Genomic DNA, 21,142 nt, shown 5'->3' on the forward strand with positions numbered 1-21,142 from the left:
TATAGTTTATTCTTGGGACAAAACAGCTCTCAATACTTTTATCACATGCCCTTTGAGGCATGAAAAGTGTATGTTGTTGGCATAGATTAAACTATTGACTGTGCCTCCCATTATGTAGGAATAGGATAAAATTATTACCTGGGAATTTATGTAACAATCTGCTTATAGTAACTAAGGCTATTTATCTTCTTAAATGAATTAGGAGTCATCAGAACTAGTTATTCTCTTGCTGGCAAGTAGTGTTGTTATACTGCTGAGGCAGTTGATAAATCACCATGTCATTGTCACAGGGTGTAGCAGTATAGGATATTTTAGATGAAATAAGTACATCACTGTTGATTTGGTAAACACCATGTTAATAATAATATTAAGAAATAATAAGAGGACTAGATTTTCATTTTTCTAGTGCAGCTTGACAACTCTTACCAAATCATCTGGGTTGACCTATTCGAATAGCACTTGTCAAGTCTTCTCCTCCCTGATCACCTGCTTCTTTATCACCATTTCAGTAGTTGTGCTGGAAACTCTGATAAAATCCAGATCACGCTGTGAGAAAGCAAAGTATTAAGGTTATTGCAATGGAATCAGGCAGCTTGTGTGCCGTGCCAACGTAAGAGATTTTTTTCCCCTATTCTTACAGCATTGGAAATTTTTCTTTATAAAAGAGAGGTAGTCTGTAAGCTTAAAAAAATTTAAGTTTAAGGGGCCCTGCCAACCATCACCCTCTCCCCAGGAGTTGGCCATGTGCTGTACCAACTGGTACATATATATCTAATAACTTCAGGGAGAGTGCAGACTGACAGGGCAGCGCGCTGTAGAAATGGATTCAGAGAGCAGCTGGCTACTGCTGCTAAGCGGAATGGTAGAAGAGGCGCAGTGCAGGCGTGTTACAGAGGAATCAGCTAGTTTGCTGTTGGCATTCCATTCTCAGGGCACATTAACACAAACATAACCAACATTAATTTTACAAAACCACTTTTCATCTTCAAGAAGCAGAACTACTAAATTATGAAGAAAAGTTTGTTACAGTTGTAGGTCATCTTGTATGACTACTGTTGCTTCCATAGCTTCGACTGAGCTTTGCATTCAAGTTTTAAACCTGGTAGAATAGGTAGGTAGACAGTCTACTTGAAATAATTTTTGTAAATGAAGGCTGACCTAATGAGCTGGTTTGAATGGAATGTTGGAAGCTGGAGGAAGTTTGAGTGGCTCAGACAATCCCAAACTGACAGGAAGTAAATATAGGTGAAATAAACTATTAAGTGATTAACACAGAATTGCAATGTTATTGCAACATGAAAACAATAGTTTAAAATATAGTTGTTTTTTTGTTTTAGGAAATGTAGAATATAGCCATAGTATTGTATTTACTTGAAGAGATGTTTTGAGAATTCAGTTTCAGTGCAGAATCTGAAATAGACGTAATGTATTTATCTAAAGACCAAATACAGGACAGTTCAGATACAGTACAAGTTTATCCCTTTGACGTGAGCTCGGCCTTGAGGTAGAAAGATCACTTTATTTTCCCACTCTGAGTGGAAGGTTATGCTTTCCCCATGCTAGTGTGGTTCAAAATACTTTCTTACTCTTTATAACCCCTTTAGTTTTACTTATTTCCTTCCTGTTTTCACCTTTTTGATTTGCATTCATGGTGGAGTGATTTAAATCACGAACTGGAAAGTCTCAATTTAAATCATCAATTTTAATCAACTTTTCCATTTGTACTTCCATTAAAGAAAGGTGCATTCTCAATGGTTGAAACATGTTAATTTAAATTAGCTTTGGTACATCTTTTTGCTTCATAGGAGGGTATGCTATAACTGCATACATTTATTTAAACAATTATACAGCTTAATGTTTTCAGACTTGTATTAATTGTACATTTTAGTATGTTAGAAAATGGTGAATGATATATTGCTTATTTACTAAATAATTAACTCTTTGCTCATGATTTGTGTCATGTGGCATTAAGATGGTAACGAACTAAATTAAACACACACACAGCATGCAAAATTTATTTTTACTGAACAAAACAACCTTAAACATTTTGGATACATATACTTTTTTTTTATCAAAACATGTTTCACATTTACAACTAAATGATTTATTGAACCGAGGAAACAACTGAAGTCAGTGAACTAAACTGATTTCAGGTGAGCCTGGAAAACTTTCAGATATGCCTAAGTGAAAGTGATTAGAGTTTGTTCTTTCTTGCCTAAGTACCTTGAAAATGAGACAGTCATCTAAGTTACTTAGGCTGTCCTTCAGTCTTTTAAAACTATTAGATCTCATTCCCTCCCTCCTCATTTTTATTCACAGACTGGAAGGGAAAAACCAGTTTTCCTGCTTTTTCAACTCCCAGTTGATTTCTCAACATTGAATGAATTAGTCCAGATAAAGAAAATATTCTTTCTGTGCCAGCAGAAGAGGTTACTGCTGTCAAAAGCTGGCTTAGCATTTAAACTGGCACCAGGTGCTTAGCTGGTAACTTCCACCAGCTAGGTGGTATGACTTTTAAAACATCAGCGAACATGTATTGCTTGAAGGGTTCACTTCCAGCCCTGAAATTTATTCTGGTTGGCATAGTTGATGGGTGATTATTAGATGCCCATGTGTAGCAGTTGCATTTTCCGCATCTACCCTGGTACTTTGAGCTGAGAATAATGACAAGAAAGTAAGGTGGAGTACAGTGCTTGATCTATTTGCTTCTTAACCGTCTGCAATTTATCTTGGTTGTTGGGTATGCCTTTCAATGTCTCTTGAAGTTCTTTCCAAATTTTAGCATCAGCAATAAAGCAGCAAACTTTCTGCAATCCAAGTCTATGGAAATAGGTTTTAGTATATTCACTATATCTTCTACATTTTTCTTTAGTTCAGTGTTACTCCTTTGGCTTTGATAGTTCCATCTATTTTGTCAGAATTTCTTCACAAATTGTCATCAAAATAGGCCACTTCTTAATAAACAGCTCAAAACAGTCAACCACTGAATTCCATTGCACATCTTTAGGAAGAATTAGTTTGGATCCTCCTGCTCTCAGTGAAGCTGAAGCAAAGTGGTTGTTACGGTAATATTTTCCAATTTCAACAACATTTTCTCTTTATTCCTGGAGTTATATTTAAATCTTCGGCTAAAAGAGGCATCAAATGAATACTGAAACCATATGTTGTTAGTTTCAGGTTCCCATCATTATCTTGTAGATTTCTTCTCATCTTTGCTACCTTTGCAGCATTTTATGTGATAAAGCTATGTTCTTGACACTTGAAGTGTTGTACAGTTTATCAATTTTACTGCTAAACTCAGTTTTATAGAGAAAAAATGAATCATAAAGATTATCTTAATCTATTTAAACCCTTATCTCTAGCAACATATCAAACAGCTTGGGAATTTTTTTTAAATGTTAAAATTCATAAATACCTAATGACACTTTACTTTCAAACAAGAAATCTTCACCTAGAATGTTTGATTATATTAAGCAATAAAAATAATTTCAGAAATCCAACAGTAGTAATAAAAATGTTATTGATAAATTTCTCCTATGACAAATTAATATACCAATTATATTTTGAACATAAATGTTTTGAAATTCATAAGTAATCCACCCAAAACACAAATTTATGACTGACTAAGTTATAATTTACTAGCATAAGACACAGAGGCAGTCAATAAGAATGGTGCAAAAATAAATTTACTAAGCAGTTGATCCAGATTGTGCAGACGTGATCTGAACATCATCATCATCATCTTCAAAATCATTGCCTTCTGAAGAGTATTTTTTACAATATTGTTTCATTCTGACAGCCAGGTCTGGCATCCTTTTGTTCCACTGTTTACATTTAGCACATGTTCATTTTTTACCCAGAAGTACATTAATTTATTGAAAATATTCCCAGATTGAATCTTTATGACCTGCAGTCATGGCAGCTTTTTTCCACCAGTTCCCACGTGTTGAAATCAAAACAAAAGGTTGGACTCCAAAGAATTAGACCAGTTTTCCTAGTGTCCTGCTTTGACACCAGTGTTGCTCCTTTCTGGTTTCACATTCTGCTCCTTCTCCCGTGTTACAAAACTGCCCTGCCCTAACCTCACCCCCAGAAAAACAAAAAAGCGAACAGCAATCCAAGACTTCTGCTTGTGTAACCCTCATTCTTTTTGCACTGCAATATTTTATTTGTTTAGAGACAGAGAGGGGAGGCAGTTGAGAAATGAATGGATTTCTGTTTGTTTGTATCTCTGTCCGTATCTCATGCAAGGAGACAGCAAGGCCCAGAACTAGAAGTGCTCAGAACCGTCCAGAAGCCAGGGCTGATAGTTACTGGGCAGATCAGTGTTTTCCATGAGATGGGGAAAGTAAGTTTCCATGCTGGATGGAGTAAAAAATATTCATCATTTGAGAATTGCGTCAATCAGATAGGGAGAAGATGTAAATTAGGAGTATGAGACCACTCAGATAGGCTCAGTGAATGATCCTGATGACGTACATGATGGTGTCTCCTGGAGTCAGAGGCTGAGGCCCCAATGCTTGTCATGACTATGCCAATCCTTTGTACCCAGTAGGTTCTGTCAAAATAAATGGGTCTAAATTATTTTATAGTGATCTTGATACTTCTACTGAAAAATCAGTGTTTAAAGGGATACAGTCAATTCAATACCATTTCTATCTGAAACATTTTTCCTACTGTTATAACACCTAAAATGACTATAACTTAAAAGATCAAAGGAAATTAGTTCAATCTCTTTACCTGATGTCGATTTGTGTATAGATTTCCCCCCCCCCCCCCCCCCCCCCCCCCCCCCCCCCCCTTGTTTTCCTTTGCAATATGAAAAACTTAACCGGAGAGAATTGGGTTATGGTGCATGCCTTACAGCAATTTTTCATAGCCTTAAAGTTTCTTAGGATGAAAATGGATCACAGAGTGACTGTAAAAAATACAAACAAATTGTTAGATAGTTGCATGTTGTTATATTACTAGAGTTTAGTATAGTTACTAGCCTCTCTCTGCTACTAGGAAGTTGGGAATGATAAATAATTTGCAGAGGTGTGTTTTTGCACAGCTCCACCTGACATCATTTTCATTTGGTTGTCAGAACCTTAAGTCATCTAGGTGTAAAGATGTTAGCAGTTTATTTCACATCATATGAGGTGCCTCACTGAGTTTTTTTTTTTTTTTTTTTTTTTGTTATATGCTGTGTGAATCAGAGTTCTAGCTCCACCTACAACATTCCAGATTCTAGTTGTCATGCTAGCTGAAGTACAGTAATTTGAATCTCAAAATAATTGTTTTAATCACATGACTAAAATGACATCTGCCCTAATTATATAAGGTGTATATATGAACAAATTTCAATTGCTCTGAGACTTGGAAGCCAAAGCTTAAAAGGCAGATGTGTTTGGAATTAAATAGTTAAACTCAAATACTGTATGTTAGTTAGTTGTCATACAATTTCTGATAACTACTGTACATGCAGTAACTTATTCATTGACATGGAGTTTTCCATCATTCCAGCAGTGATGCTAAATATATTAGGCAAACTTTAGCACTGTATTTCTTATTTAAAAATGAACACACTGATTTGATAATTCTTTGTGTAAATTGAGTAGTTTTGTCATTGCTCTGTAGTAGCTACTTACAAACTACACTAAGTAAAACCATTGTCTCACTGGAATTTAATTTAAATATTATAATAGAGCAGATATACAAAATAAAATGATTATGTAATGTAGGTGTTTCAAAGGAGCACCCTCACCACTACTATTCTGTAGTGAGTAGATACCTCCGTCCTGCACTCTCTCACAACTCCACTGAGAGGAAAGGAAAACTACCTATTTTAACCAGTCTGTTTCTTGTTGGTGGCTGGACAAATCTCTGGATTACCACAGCTGTAATATTGGGGGAGTAACCTATTCTTGAAGTCTTGAGGTTCAGGTAAATGATTCTGGAGCTGAGCCTTTATGCCAGCTTCTCTTAGATAAGCTGTAATTTTGCCTGTATTTTTAAAATGAAGATATCAGAGATTTTCTTTTCCACTTTCACTGTGCATCTAACGGTTCTTTCCACGTTTCACTTCCTCATTTCCTATTTTGGTATGAAGATGGCCAGTTCAAATTGCTGTCTGGGGCATCTGGTTGCCCGCTTTCCCTTTGACAGTGCAAGAGTCATAATGCAACAGTCAGTGTTTTCTAATGTCCAAACGTGTGCTGGGTGTTTTAGACATATGAAGGATAGGGGGAAGGGATGCCGTCATGCAAGCAAATAAGTGAGAAGTCCACAATTTTTGTAGTGTTTTTTTTCTTTCCTCCTCCTACATCTTGTCCCCCTAACCGTTTACCTTTGATTCAATCTTATATTTGCCCTGCAAATCACTTGTTCAATACCTGCTTCCTAATCCTTATGCCCATATTATGCCTCATACCCAAATCTTAACTCAGTATTGCCAGGAGCAAAAGTTCAAAAAAAATCATGTCAGATCCCGAGAAAATCACATAACTGGCACAAAAATGTTTTAAATAGGCTTTAAATCATGTTTTTGATTTATTTTTTTAAATTACCTCTTCCGTCCCTCAACATGTAGGAGACAACTGGTGTTGTCAACTGTCACAAATTTAGTCCCTCATAAGCATTAATGTTACTTCAGACTTGCTGTCCGGAGAAACAAGTTTATTAAATCATATCTGGACTTTTTGGAGCTTTCACAAGCAGAGTCTTCTATTCTCTGGACATAGACAAAATCTCCCACAGATTGCTTTGCATCTCAGATACACTCTGGAATGGTGCCTGTTTTTAAAGAGAGAGCTCCCATTAACTAAAACACAAACAGTAAAAATGCAACAGTAATACAAATATTATCACATATTCAATTTCATTTCTAAATACAATGCTTTGGCATACAAAATCATTCCAGCAATTATTGAAGGTTTTTTACATTAACGTTTTATACTAGATGTATATTTTCCCCATTCTCACGCGGTGGGTCATCAGCAGAGTTTGAACACAGAGTTGTCAGATCCACAGCACAAACCTCTTCCCACCAGTTATTCTTTTAGCTGATGTGGAAGTAAGCGTACTATTGTTCTTTATGTGGACTAGAGCATAACAATGAGACATATTTTGCCAGTGTGTTAAATGTGTTTGTGACAAGCTGAGTGAATTATTTTGGCAAATGGTAAATTCACCAAAAGTGCATTTAGTTTCAGTCAGAAGAACTGAGGAAACCATATTTTGGGAATGTTGAAAGGTGTCACTTTGAAACAACATTTTTTCAGTTTTTCATTCCGGTGAGGAAAACCAAAAGTTCAGTTTCCGTTCTGAATGAGCCAGATTCTTTTTTGGATTTTTTTCAGTTAAGCCACAAAATCAAAAAATTCAGCTGTATTTGTGACACAGCATCAACTCTGTGTAAGGCACAGCGAGTCTCAAACTCAAGTCTGCAGCGAACACCTCCACTTTGCCACCAATCAACAGTTGTAACCAACTCATGCTCCACTACCCATGACCTGCTGTGGACACAGAATACAGGAAGTCCTTCTTTAAGGGTCTAACAGGCAGTAACCTCATGGCTTCTGATTGGCTCCCCACCCTATATAAACCCAAAGGGAGTTCCAGGAAGTGTCCAGTCAACAGAGCAGGTTTTTTGTAGTTGCCACGTCCATTCCTGCTCTTGAACTCAGGGCTCTGACCCAAGTTTGATTTGGACCTCGCCTCCTGACTTGGACTCTGTTCCTTTGTATTGACTCCAGATTGGAACTTGACTGAAAACTTTTCCTACTCTCAGCCTCTTATTTCACCCTGCTCTGACCCTTGGTCATGACTGCCCGTGTCAGGATCCTGACACTCTGGGTGTCAGGATTCTTGGTCTTTTTGCCTGTGTCTGGAAGCAGAGTGTGGTGTAGTAGCTAGACAGCATAGCTAATGTAACTGTGCCCCCATGAAGATTGTCTGTGGGTACCAGGATGTAAAAGCATGAACCTGTACCACCTGAGCATCCCGAAATCATGTGAAGGCTGAAGCTTTTCCAGTCTTCCGAAGATCAGTTGCAGCAGGGGCCAAAATCACATTGTTCGTGAGGTGGTAACACTGCCCATTTTGAATACTGCTAACTCCCTGTCCACTTATCTGTTTGTTTCCACACCTTCCAAACAAGCCTATCTGTAACCTCACAGCCATCTCAGAATCTGGAACTAATGGAGCGTGAGAGGTACCACCAGGTAGCTGATGTTGCTGAGTCTTTCTGTTCTGAAGAAAGTAGGCTTTTCCTACATAGCTTCAGGTCCAATTGAATTTATGTAATTGAAAAATATGTAACTTGTAAAACTCTGCTATATACCCCCCTTGTGTTCATCTTTGTGTAACTATTTAAAGAGAGGAAAGTTCCATTTCAAGGTGCGCTTCTCATTTAATACAGACTCTGACAGTAGCAAACTATTCAGTAACCTAGTTTGCCATTTGTGTTTTTCAGTTTCAGAACACCTACACCCCCACGAACATGGAAAAATCAAAACTCCTGTCACAGGATTTATGCCATTCTAAAAATATAACAAAAAATTCTGTTGTTGTTTGTACATCTTAAAATAGCTTTAGGTATGCGTCTGAACTTGCTAGTTCAAAAAATGTGGAAAACTACCATATGGAAAACTGCAGAAAAAATACTTGTAAAGCATAATTGCTGATTTTTAATAGCAGCTTGTAACATGAACCATTCAGCAGATTTCAAAATTCTTATGTTCAGCTTCTAATACAAGGTATATAATTTTCACAATGCACCATTTAAAAAAAGTTTGGTGCATTTCCCTTAATGACCCTAAACTTTTGAAATGCCCTTCTTTGCTATCTAGCTATTTGGAGGTATGGAACAAGCTCTTAATGTAAGTATTTTATTCTGCTTTTATGAGAACAAAACAATCAAAAGGCACTTCATCTTAGGTGTCCATGGCCTTTCCAAATTTTTTAAACTTAACTGTGAAGCCACCAGCAAACTTAGTGTAAAGCAGTAACAAAACTTTACAGTGGGAATCCGTAAACAAGCTCTGCTCTTATTGTTATAAAGGGAAGTGGGCACAACCCCAATTTAGTCAGTTTCATGAGGCTCCCTCTGTGTATTACATGCTTTCCTTCTCCCAGGATGGCTGCCCAGTGAAAAGCACAGCCCTCCCAACCCACCATCCTCTCAATGAGTGTCTTAGCTTCATACTTGGAGAAGGTACTACCAGTCACCATTTTAAAGAATCTTGTCCTTAAATAGGAAACATGGAGTAATCTGACCAGGAAACAGAGTTGAACTATCAAGGAATGCCTCTAAACAGCCCTGTCCTATCAGCCCTGTCCATGCCAACCATTAACCTGGTCCTTCCCACAGCATGCCTACAGCAACTTTACCTTTATTTAGCCTATCCACGATGTGGCGAGGAGGCTGGGATGTGGAAGTGGGGAAAGAAGGAGGGAAAACACAATTTCTTCTTTCGCTCCCTTACAAATTGCTGCTAGAGCCAGTGGCAGGATGTGTATATCTTCTGTACTTTTTAGAAAGGAATTACTTATCTGTAATAATAAACTGACACATCTTTCTTCTCTGGAGAGCTGGCTCATGCTATATTCTTAAATTGGGACCCAGAAAAAGAACAGACTATAACAAAATACAGAATTCTGTGTAACTTTCTGAGCTATGTGGCAGAAATTATGTTTATAGAATTCCCCTTTCTGTAGCTGAGCTATGAATTTCATAATTTAGGCTTCAATCCCACAACCTCGCATGCTTAATTTTAAGTATGGGATTAATCCCACTGAACTACATAGGGCTACTCTTCTGCTTAAAATGAAACATGATTGAGTCTTTTGCAGGATTGGGGTCTAAATTATATGCTGGGGGGTCTAAGTAGTTTTCTATAGGAGTTACATATCTACAAAAAAGGTACAGTAAAAATTCTCTGTCATTGAGATTGAAAGTATGTCTATACTATAAATAAACACTGCAGCAGCAAATCTCAGAGCCTGAGACTGGGACTCATGCTATGGAGCTAAAAATAGCAGTGTATGCCTTCCCATTGGAGCTGAAGCTCAGGCTCTGAGATCTGGCGAGTAGGAAAGGCTGGGGAATTGGAAAATATTGACATTTGAATATTAGTATACACTAAGGTAAATAATTCTCCAGCATTTTCTACTAAACTGGTATTATGTGTTCGTAGCAAATTCTCTCCTTTTGCTAACCCAATACAATGCATGGACTTTCCTTGCCTTAACTCTATCATTTCAGTAGCTGATATATATAATTTTAAAAAAACAAATGTAGCTGTGAGACATAGTGCTACCTTTGTCTAAAATTGTTCTTGGGAATTCCATTATCAAGAAGCCTAAATAGTACCTTTCTAATTACTAGCTTTTTTGAGTAGCTAAAAAACAAGAAGATTATGCACCATTTCATAAAGTATAGACAATTTGGGTGAATATCTAGCTAAAGTTAATACAGTGGTACCAAGTAGTGAGAGAGTTTATACAATTGGGTCAGTTAAATTTTAGTCTTAAGAAATCCTATTAAAATGCCTAATGAGATTTGTCTCCCTTTGCTACTGTTAGCTAAATTACAAAAAATGGTATGGTGTAGAGAAGTTGTCATTCTGGCTACCCAGAAAGTTTTGAGGGAGGTGTGTTTGATAATTATAGAGAGTCCCTTATCTTCTAAATATGAAGTTTTTCCCTAAACTTCTAAGATTAGCTTTTGTGATGCAAATTTAATAAAGCCTCAGTATAAGCATTTTGTATGACTTAAAAAAATATAGAGAAAACTAAAATGTGTACAGTGCCATTAAGCATAGATGTGATTTTTGTGTTTATAAATTTTGATCACCATACTCTCTAACTTCTGCCTGTCTTGTCTTCCCTTGTCCTTTCTTGTTGCTTAGACTGTAAACTATTTGGAATAGGGGTCATGTCTGTTTTTTTAGTTAAAGCACCTAGTACTTTTGAGGGCACAGTGAATAAATTTCCTTCTTTAAACTTGGGGAGCACCTAGAATTGGAGGAATCTTGCTTTGTCATATTGTGAAATGGAAACTTTTTTGTTCTTGTGGTCTTAAAAAATAAGATTATTTGTCATTTTGCTGCTTGGCCATAGTATTTTGCCCAAAGAGAAAACAATTACATCCTGGACTGATTTGGCTAGACGACGATTCCATGATTAGTTAGCATTCAATTCTTCAGAATTGGAACGGTCATTTAAAAAAAAATATCAGGCCTTAGTTATGATGATACCACTGAAAACATGTACAGAAAGATATACAGGAGTAATATGACTAGAAGAGGCAACCAAATCCTCAAATCTCTAGGTGACTAAAGTTGAAAATATTGGCCAGTGTTTTTATCCCACAATCCCAAACTTTCTGTTCAGGTGCCAATTCCAAAACGGGACAATTCTATGCAAAATTATGTGGTGTATTGAAATTGGATGACAGTGTAAAATAGGATTTAATATCAGTAAAAGTAATACAGGGAGAAATTCACTAATTGTATTTATTGGCTTTCATAAAATTGATTAACAAACCTCTATTTTTAATTAAATGAAGCTGTCGTAAAATTTCCAGAATGTTGCATCTGTGATTCAGAATTTTGGTCCACCGTGCTATGGTGCACACAAGAGCTTGCTTATAATAAGGGCCATTGGAAATACCGACTTTTAGGGTGACAGAGGTCTTTGGTATTTCTGTTATTTTCTGCAGAATTTAAGCTTTTGTAAGAGATTTTAGTCTCCTGACACAAGACATGTTGCAAGGTGAGAACTGCCCTATTCTAAGTGGGGGGTTAATTTTTAAGCCTTGTGATAACAGGTTAAATCAGCATAGCCAAGTATTTCACTTTGGATCATTTGATAGCAGAAAGAAGAATTGAAGAATCTGTTTTTTCATTAGAAAATATTAGAAAAAGTAGTGTTTTTGAAATCGTAGATGAAACAACTTTTTTTCTGGTTATTAAGGGTGATCTAACTGGATGGAGAACGAACAAAAACTGGATTTTTCATGATAGAAAGATGTATGTATAGTCAGAAGAGTAAAGGGGAGAGAGAAAGTAGCTTGTTATTTTCTGAGGCAAGGATAACTCCATCTAGTAAGGTCAAAACAGTTCGCAGCCAAAAAAAATCTGTAGAGGTTTCAGTTTTTATCTACTAGATTTTGAATTGTATTAATGTTTTTAATTAATATTTATCTATAAAAACCCTGATGTTAGAAGGAAAATGTGTTTTCCAACTCTTGACCACCTGCTCAAATAGCTGCCTTTTAATATGTATAATGGGGACACTTATTTAGGGGACTTGTCTCTCTTTCTAAGGAAGAAACAAGTAATTTTAACCAATGGGAAAGCAGAACTTCACTGTCAACATTCCACTAGGTTTAGAATCACATATGATTCTTCATATCTTGTTAAGATAGATTGACAGACACCCACTCATCCAGCAATCTATCCTGAGAGGTGGAAATGTATTACCTATGTTTTCTCCCCACTCCCCTCCACGAAAGGCACAAAGGCCACTTTATGATGTCTGTTCCCTTGGATCATACGACTTTTGACTCTCCTAAGAGATCTAAATGCCTTTTCTAGAAAGTGAGCTTTCTGACTTTCACACATAAAGTGGAATCCAAAATATGTAAGCTCTGAATATTCTAATCACTCCTTTCAGAGAATAAGAATTAAAGGTAAACTTTTCATCACTCTCTGAGGAGAGCTGGCTGAGCTGACAACGTAGTGCTAGATCTCCTTTTGTTTTCCAACTGTCAAATCACATTAAAAGACAAGTATATTAAATACTTAATGTTATTCTTCTACATAAGCAATTGCTACAGGGATGTCATTTGATCACTAGTAGGAGAGGTGGTAAATTACGCATGTTCTTAGATGTAGTCCACACCAAGAAAAAGTTTGACAACCCTTCAGTATAGCAGAACTTTTGGAAGGCCTCTAAATTATTTTCTGTATTAATTTATTTCATGCTTGGGATCAGGTTAAAACTTGCTTTCCATATTCCACTGTAGATTGGATTGAACTATGCTTAAATTATGTTCATAAGCCATGTTGCAGCATTGCAAAAGTAGTGTAATACAGTTTGGTCCCATCTTCACTGTCATACTGAACTTTTAAAACTATATCTGAGGGCCTACTTTGCTGTTGGAAGACCCTGGATACATATCACAAATTATAGTGTAAATACTAATTGAGCATAGTGATGGTGTACATCTCATTCCACTATTCTGGCAGTTTCATCATGAGCAGAAAAAGGTAAAGATTTGTCCATTGAACTCTATAAAGTAGCTGCCCAGAATTAATTTACTCAGCAAATGCTCATTAGATTAATAAATTAGGCTTCGTTTTACAATACTATCCGCAAATGATTTGAGCAAGAATTAAAATTTTCTGTCTTGTTTTCTATCATTTGTCACTCTGTCTCCTTAGTGTTCATATTGTTAAATTGCTTGTGATCCAAAGTAAAATGTAGGTACATCTACACAGCAGTTAGACCCCTGCAGTTGGCTCAGGTCGACTGGCTTGGGCTCCCAGGGTTTGGGTTGCAGGGCAGCATTTGGATACAGGGTGGAGTGCTGGCCACCTTCCCACTGTCTGTCTCTGTTATGGTGACTGGTCTTGTGAGGATGTTGTTGGCATGTACTTCCCTCAGAGCTTTCTTCATTGAGCACTTTCTCATAAAACCACTGCCACTTCCAAATGATCTCACTGTCTTCCATCAATACTCGTCTCTTTTAATCTTTGACACACTTTACAGCTCCCAAATCCTTTGTGCTTCTTTGCCGGATCTTGGCTTATCTATATATTCCTTTCCATTGTTCTATATATTGCCTACCCCCCCTCCTCCCTCCAAATTTTTTTCATGGTTGAGGTGGTTTTCACTCCCTCGAAAATGCCTCATGCAATTGGTGTAATATATGTAGCCTCTGACAGTTGCTGCTCAGTCTGGACCTTGGGCTCTGAAGATTGGGGGGGCGGGGGTAGGTTTCAAAGACCAACCTTCAGCCTGAGCTGCAGCTTCAAAGCACTGTCTAAATCGCTTTTTATAGAGCACTAGTACGAGCCCCACTAACCCAAATCTATTGACCCATGCTGAGAGATTTGCTTCCAAGAGAAGTATAGACACTGTGGGTCTTCATCTTCAGGGAGTATGTCTGTACAAAGCTAGGGTGTCCCCCCCAGAAGTGACACACAACTGCTTCGTCTGCTGTCTGGGGAAATGGGAAAAGGCTATGTGTTCTGGGTGCATTCCACTAAAGAAGTGAGCCCAACAATTATATTTGGCTTCCCTGAATGTGGGATCAGTGACTGGAAAATGAAGAGTAGATGAAATGTTGAAAAGGAAAGTGCATGTTGTCTGCATACATGAGACGAAAATGGATTGGGTCAAAATCCATGAACATCAGGGTTGGGTTACAAGATGATGTATCATGGCTCAGCAGTAAGGAGGAATGTAATAGGAATAATTGTATCAGAAATATTACAGAATAAGGTTGTGGATATCCAGAGGAAGAGTGATTGGCTGATGAAAATTAAAATAGCACTGAGCAGAGAACAAATATTTAATGTTATATGCAGATAAGAACCGGAGGGTGGTTGTATGATTGAGGGAGGAGGAATTCCAGATAGATCTGGATGAAGTGATAAGTGAAGTACTGCAAATTAAATACTTGATTGTCGTAGCAGATCTCAATGAGCATGTGGAAGAACACAGTGAGGGCTATGATAGTTGTTATGGAGGGTGAGCTTTTGAAACCAGAAATGAAGCTGATGAGGATATCTTAGGGTTAACCAGCCCATGGCCTGATTGTTGCCAATACATACTTCATAAAGAGGGAGGAGCACCTAATTACATACATCAGGTCCCAGATTTATTACTTCCTGATAGGAGGAGGAGGTCTAAAAATGTGAGACTGTAAAGTGATCTGGGGAGAGCAGATTGTGGAGCAACATAGATTGCTTATAGTAGACTTCTGTATGGGTGGTATTGGTAGCCTGTGGTATACAGGAAGTCAGACTAGATAATCCAGCCTTACATTTTATGACTCTGACACTGTCATTGAGAAAGTGACACACACAATTAACTCCATCTTCTAATTAAGACTTCAACAAATGTTTGATGCAGCTCTTGGCCAGTGTGGTGGAATTAGCGAAAGAAAGCCATTTTGTATTGGTCTCTAGTCTAGTAATTCCTTCTGGCTAAATAAAGGAGCAGCACTTGTTGGCTATGGAAAGTAGTGTACAAGTGGAAAGATGGTTATTGTTGTGTAACATGAAGATATACTTTCCATGACACACAGGCTCCTTGGCAAAGGACTCTCACCACAAACCTGACAAACTTACTCAACCAAACATGTCTTGCAGAATATGTATCCATAAGGTATCTGTAGAAAGCGTGTAACTTGTCAAGATTCATAATCATTGCGAGATGCATGGAGAGTAATATTTAAGGAATAATGTCTTTATAGTGAGAGTATACTTTATGGACTTGGAGTGAAAGTTAGCCTCCAGGATAATTTGCCTTGGTGATGGCCTATTCAAGCAGGAGGGAGTTGTTACCCTGCTCTGGTTGGTTGGTGATGTAATGTAAGACTAAATTGTCTAGCCTTGCTCCGTCCCAAGACTTTCAATGGAAAATCAGCAGAGAAACTGCAAACAATAAAAGCCATGTGGAGGTACAAAAGGAATGTTACAACAGACAGAGAATCACCCTGCCTATGAATAAAGACAAAAGACTGTTTCAGTATAACACAGGGTGGGGAAAGGCACTGTGTATCAGTTCACTGAGGATACATCTTATGGCGTAAGGATGTTTTTCATAATGCTTGTAAACTGGTATACACTGCTCCTTTGGGCCCAGAGGATATGGGATTTCTGAGTAGCAAGTGTTGAGCTGGAGTTCACAGAAGAACACTTCAGAGGGACTCGGGGACTGGAATGCGCCTATTGTTAACCTGCAAGATGAAGACAGGCCTGGCATAGCCCAAAGGAGAGCACGAGTGGTTAACAGGCTAGTGGTATAGGGAGCTAACAGCCAGCCACCATGGCCAAGGTTTCCTCTTGTTGGAGGCAGAGTGTGACTCTCAGTCGTGGATTCCCTGAGAACCATCACACTTCTCTCCTCCAGAAAGTCTGGGGCACATCAAAAGTAGTGTAAAGACTGTAACAGAGGAGGAAGAAATAGAAAGTTACATGGAAATAAGATGACCCAAGGAAGAGAAGTGCACAAATGCATAATGGGAATAGGAGTGACGGTGTGGAAAGTAGGGAAGGATGTGTAAATATTTAATTTTTGTGTGAAAGGGAGATTTAGTAGCTGAAAGAATTGTGCAGTCTGATTGTTGGCTAAATGGGATTGTTAGCCCCCAAATATTCAGTGATAAACTTTCTGTCTGATACTTTGGAACCTCTTCTCTTAACATCAAACAAAACTAAAACTCTGAAAACTAAATGGAAATGGGCCATCATTATGAAATCTTTTAAGACATTACAAATATGTTAAATTTAATCTATTAAAATTTCTTCAAAATGTACAAATATTACGTTAATTATTCCTATTCTGTTTTTTATTTCAGACCAGTCTTTCCACATGGGGATGGGGAAGCCTTGTTGTTGTGCTCTTTCTAGTAACTTTTGGACCCTTTGCTATATTTTACTTTGCGTTTTATATCCTCAGCTTTGTGGGTGGGTAAGTATGCTCTACTATGGATTATAGTTTGTTTTGTATGTTTAATTTACTGTGTCTGCTGAAATACAATTAAGAAAAGAACACATGAGAACTAAAATTAAGTAAAGGATAGAAGTACAAGAGGAAGCTATCAAGACATGAAGCACATATATTTTATCAGATGCTTCATGTGTTCACAGCAGAGAACATTTCCTTATCTAGCTTTTTTTCTTTACCTGATCAAAATCTATCCACCTTCTCTTATTAAATAAGTGAAGAAAATCAAAATTCTCTTCTTGCTGCTTTCTTATTTACTTAATTACAGTATTTTATTTGTCTGATAAACTTTCTTAACAGGGTATTTATTTCCCTTGAAAATTTCTGTACAAACTACTATGAAATAAAAAGGTAAATTTGAAATAAAACAAACAGAACTTTATTTTCCACTGAATGGTGCTTATAACATCCAAGTACATTGTTTCCACACAAGTTTGAGCAGTAATCATTTTTTTCTGACTCATGACTTGTCATATTGATTTCTTATGTTTTAGCAATAAACAGAAAATAAACAGGCATACAATGACCAACTTAACTATCTTCAGTTGATCATTACCTTCCATTGCTGTACTGATTATTTGGCCAAGAACCATGGGATAACTGTACTTTGTCCACTTCCCTTATCAAAACCCCATTTATTTATATATATATACATATATATAACATATGCTAGATCTTAGACAACTTAGTCAAGTCAGGCTATGTCTTCACTGACGGCAGCAAATTTGCTGACGTCAGATCGACTTCTCTGGATCGACTGAGCGGTCAGTGAAGACCTGCTCAGTTGAACTAGAAATCAACGTATTAAGACCACCTTCTCAAGTGGTGCAGTGCAGTGCAGATGGCGCGCAGAACAGAAGCGGAGAAGTCGATGGGAGTTACGCAATTTTTTTGCGTAGCTTGCGTAACTCCGGTCGACTGCCGCTGAATCTCCAAGGTAAGTGAAGACAGGCTCTTAGCAACTCCTATTTGAATGCCAGTCTTCCTTGGCAACCACACTTGCAACTGCATATTCAAAGAGAGATGGCATGGGAGTGTAATTTTGTCTGAGGAGAAAGCAGGTGATATTTTAGTTGTGTTTAGCCACCAGTATTATAGTAGGCACAACTGTGTGTGATATAATTAAGGTTGCAGTTTGTTTTTATTGCATACTAGTATGTAAGCCAAAATTATATTTATTAATGTATATCCTAAACTATACAATGTGTGTGGTGGGAGTAACCTTGGCTATTGTAAACAGCCAAGAAATTCCCCCTTTTTTCAACTTCTGATGTTGCATTTGTGTTATTTTTTTATACTTCAATACATAGTGAGTTTTAGTTTACTGTGCACTTTTATCAACTGTAGTAATCTTTCTTCAGGATGCTAGGTCAGTAGGTCATATTGGCAGGTATAGTAGCTTCTGAGAGAGTGATTGGTGGCTAGAATAGTTAAAAGTAGGACACAGTATTTCTCAACCATTTTGGAGTCTAGGCTCATAATGAGCCCATAATGGTCAGTTTTATGGAGTAGGACAACTTGGTTAAAACTGAATTATTCCCAACAAACACTTCCCTAGGAGGAGTGGGCTTTTAGACATGAATGGATAAGGTATTTTTTTATTAGTGGCATTTTCTGTAGAGCTTTGTTGTAAAGAGACTAATATTTTTACATTTTGTTATGGGTTCACTGCACAATATGTAAGATGATCTGAAAACTTCATTGTCCGGCTATACCAAAAGAAGGACAAGAGACACTTGATCTGGTTTTAATCAGGCCGCAACTTTATTATTAGATGTCTGGGACAAACCAGCAGATAAAAGTGTATAGTGAATGTAATCCCATGTTCATTCAATATCTACCTGGTGGGCTTCTGCAAGCCCCCTCCTCTTCTTCCATCCAGGTCCCCCAGCCAACCCATTGCTGGGACCTTACCATCCACTTATAGGAGCGTTAAGGTGGGATCTAAGAAAGGGGGGTGTTGGCCCTCTGCCATACCATTCATAGGAGCCCTGAACTCCCCCCTTCTACACTCCACCCCGTTTCATTCCATTCCTTTAACCGACACCTCCTTTTTAAGTCCTTTACCCAAGCCATTTATCCAGTTACTGTTTACTTTGCCTATGGAATACCTGTGCTGGACATCTACCGCATACTTACATAATGAATTGTGACATATAGCTTAACTCCCTTTACGCCTCATGTCAACAAAGCCCTCCCTGAACCCGCTGTGGGGAAGCCAGTCTGGTAGTGAGGGAAAAATTCCTTCCCAGCTCCCCCCAGAAAGGGGTGGCTATGCAATGCTCACAACTGGTTGTGGCCAAATCTGATATTTTTCCACCTAAAGGAGGAGGAGGATGGATGCTACCTCTTCTGCTCCATGGAAAAGGGATTCTTCCACCCTGACTTGCCTCTTTTCAACCCTTCTGGTCCCAGGGAATGAGTTTGTCACCATGCTGACCCATTCCCCCTTTTGCAGCTGCTTTTGACCTCTTACGTCCCCACCCCCACCTGTGGAGCATTGTTTCCTTTTCCTCAGCCAGCCGGACAGCATCCCCCTGCTTAAAGGTGTGGTGTGGTCAATATCTTAAGTCTTATCAATATTTAGTATGTTGATCTAATGTGTATGTATTCTCCTGTTGGCCAGTACTACTTAAAGTGCTCGATGGCTCCTTCACTTGAGTAAGTTATTGATATTTTGAGGTAGCATGTTTTTGCTTTTGACAACTTTGTCTTTGAAAGTTTGAAATCATATATGTGCTGACTTTCCCTTTACTGTTGATATTTGGGGCAGTGAGCACAAGACTTGTAAACTAGTTCATTTAAAAAAAAAATATTTGCAGGCCACTTTAAAATGTTTATAGACAAGAGCTCCTGCATTATTCTTGCTTTTCAGTTCTTATTACCACTTCCTTACTACAATGTAGTCTAAGAAATTCTCATAAATTCTCTTGGAAACTACATTATTCTCTTGGAAACTACATTAATCTCTAGTTTGTGTTCAGTTTCAGCTCCCATGCTGAACTGCTTGGCTTGTCAAACCTATCAGACTGAGGAACCAAAGACAACTCCTGATGTAGTCAGTTTACCTTCTTTGATTACTCATTATTGTAGGTAGCATGACTGCTACATCTTGAACACTTAACCAAGCCTTCATCAATATCTGCTTTAAAGCTAATTTCATTTTATGGTAAAATATACTCTATACTGTTATGGTAGAGTTTCTAGCCATCCTCCTGTTACTTGTTTACTGGTGTTGGTAAATGTTAAATCTCAGACCTCAAGTGGAATGTTATTACTTTGTGAATTTAACATGCGCAAGGTTTCCTACCTTTGTTCCTACTTATCACTACTTAGTGTTGTTAATCTTTTTAGGAACATGATATTTACTTACTCTAAGCTGTATTAATGTGTGAAAAACAAAGCTGTGTGTACTAAACTGGTGAAGATAGGTTTATCTGAATTGTTCCTGTCTGCTTTTTCTTCACAAATTGATCTGTCACATTAATCTGATCCAAATTATGTAAGATTCCAAATACTCTTCATCTGATACAAAGGTATTTAAGTACTTGTTGACTTTAATAAATTACAAAGTTTTAAGCTGATGTTTAAAGTAAATTCCTCCTCATAAAATGCCATGTAGTATATCTACCTTTATACCAGAAGGAAAAAAAACCTTAATACTTTTGGATCACCCTTTGGAAGGCCTCCCTATACCTAACTCATCTTTATCATCCTGTATCATCCAAAACACATAACACACAACAATTTTGGGTTTGGAACTTTGCTTGATACTTTGATATTTATACCTGTGTTTTTTCCTGTTTGGCATGCAGAGTCTTAAAAATGTGTCTTTTTCCTCACCAGTATTTCAAAGCTTATATACTTAAGCAGTAGCATTATTTTTTTTGTTTTCATTTATGCCCCATTAATGCCCCTCTGCCATGTACATTGGCCAAAACGGACTGTCACTATGCAAAAGAATAAATGGACACAAATCAGACATAAAAAATAACAACATCCATAAACCAGTCGGAGAACACTTCAATCTCCCAGGACACTCTGTAATTGATTTGAAAGTTGCTATACTTCTACAAAAAAAACTTCAAAAACAGACTTCAAAGAGAAACTGCAGAACTAGAAATCATCTGCAAACTTGACACAATCAAACTGGGTCTAAATAGGGACTTGGAATGGTTATCTCATTACAAGAAGTAATTGTCACTGTTCACACATTCTCATCTCCTAATCAATGGTTGTGAATAGACCTCAACTGCTCTAACTGAATGGACTTTGCTTATATCTACCTTCCCCATTGTTGTTCCTTACACTTGGATATGTATATATATATATACCTCCTATGTGATTTCTATTCCTTACATCTGATGAAGTGGGTTACAGAACACAAAAGCTTATGCCTGCAGAAATTAAATTTGTT

At 37.6% G+C, this 21,142-nt stretch overlaps 1 protein-coding gene across 1 annotated transcript in view; it reads left to right on the forward strand.

Annotated features, from left to right (window-relative positions):
• The window catches only part of SNX13 (sorting nexin 13), a 135,092-nt gene that overhangs the window by 22,712 nt on the left and 91,238 nt on the right, over positions 1-21,142 (forward strand). Inside the window, exon 2 of the mRNA XM_067562103.1 lies at positions 16,577-16,689. Within this exon, the coding sequence (XP_067418204.1) occupies positions 16,577-16,689 (113 nt within the window). The remainder of the gene's footprint in view (positions 1-16,576; positions 16,690-21,142) is intronic.

The sequence above is a fragment of the Emydura macquarii genome, unplaced genomic scaffold, assembly GCF_026122565.2.
Source record: "Emydura macquarii macquarii isolate MOO-44397 ecotype Brisbane River unplaced genomic scaffold, CSIRO-AGI_Emac_v2 contig_2422, whole genome shotgun sequence".
In the NCBI taxonomy this organism is placed as follows: Eukaryota; Metazoa; Chordata; order Testudines; family Chelidae; genus Emydura; species Emydura macquarii.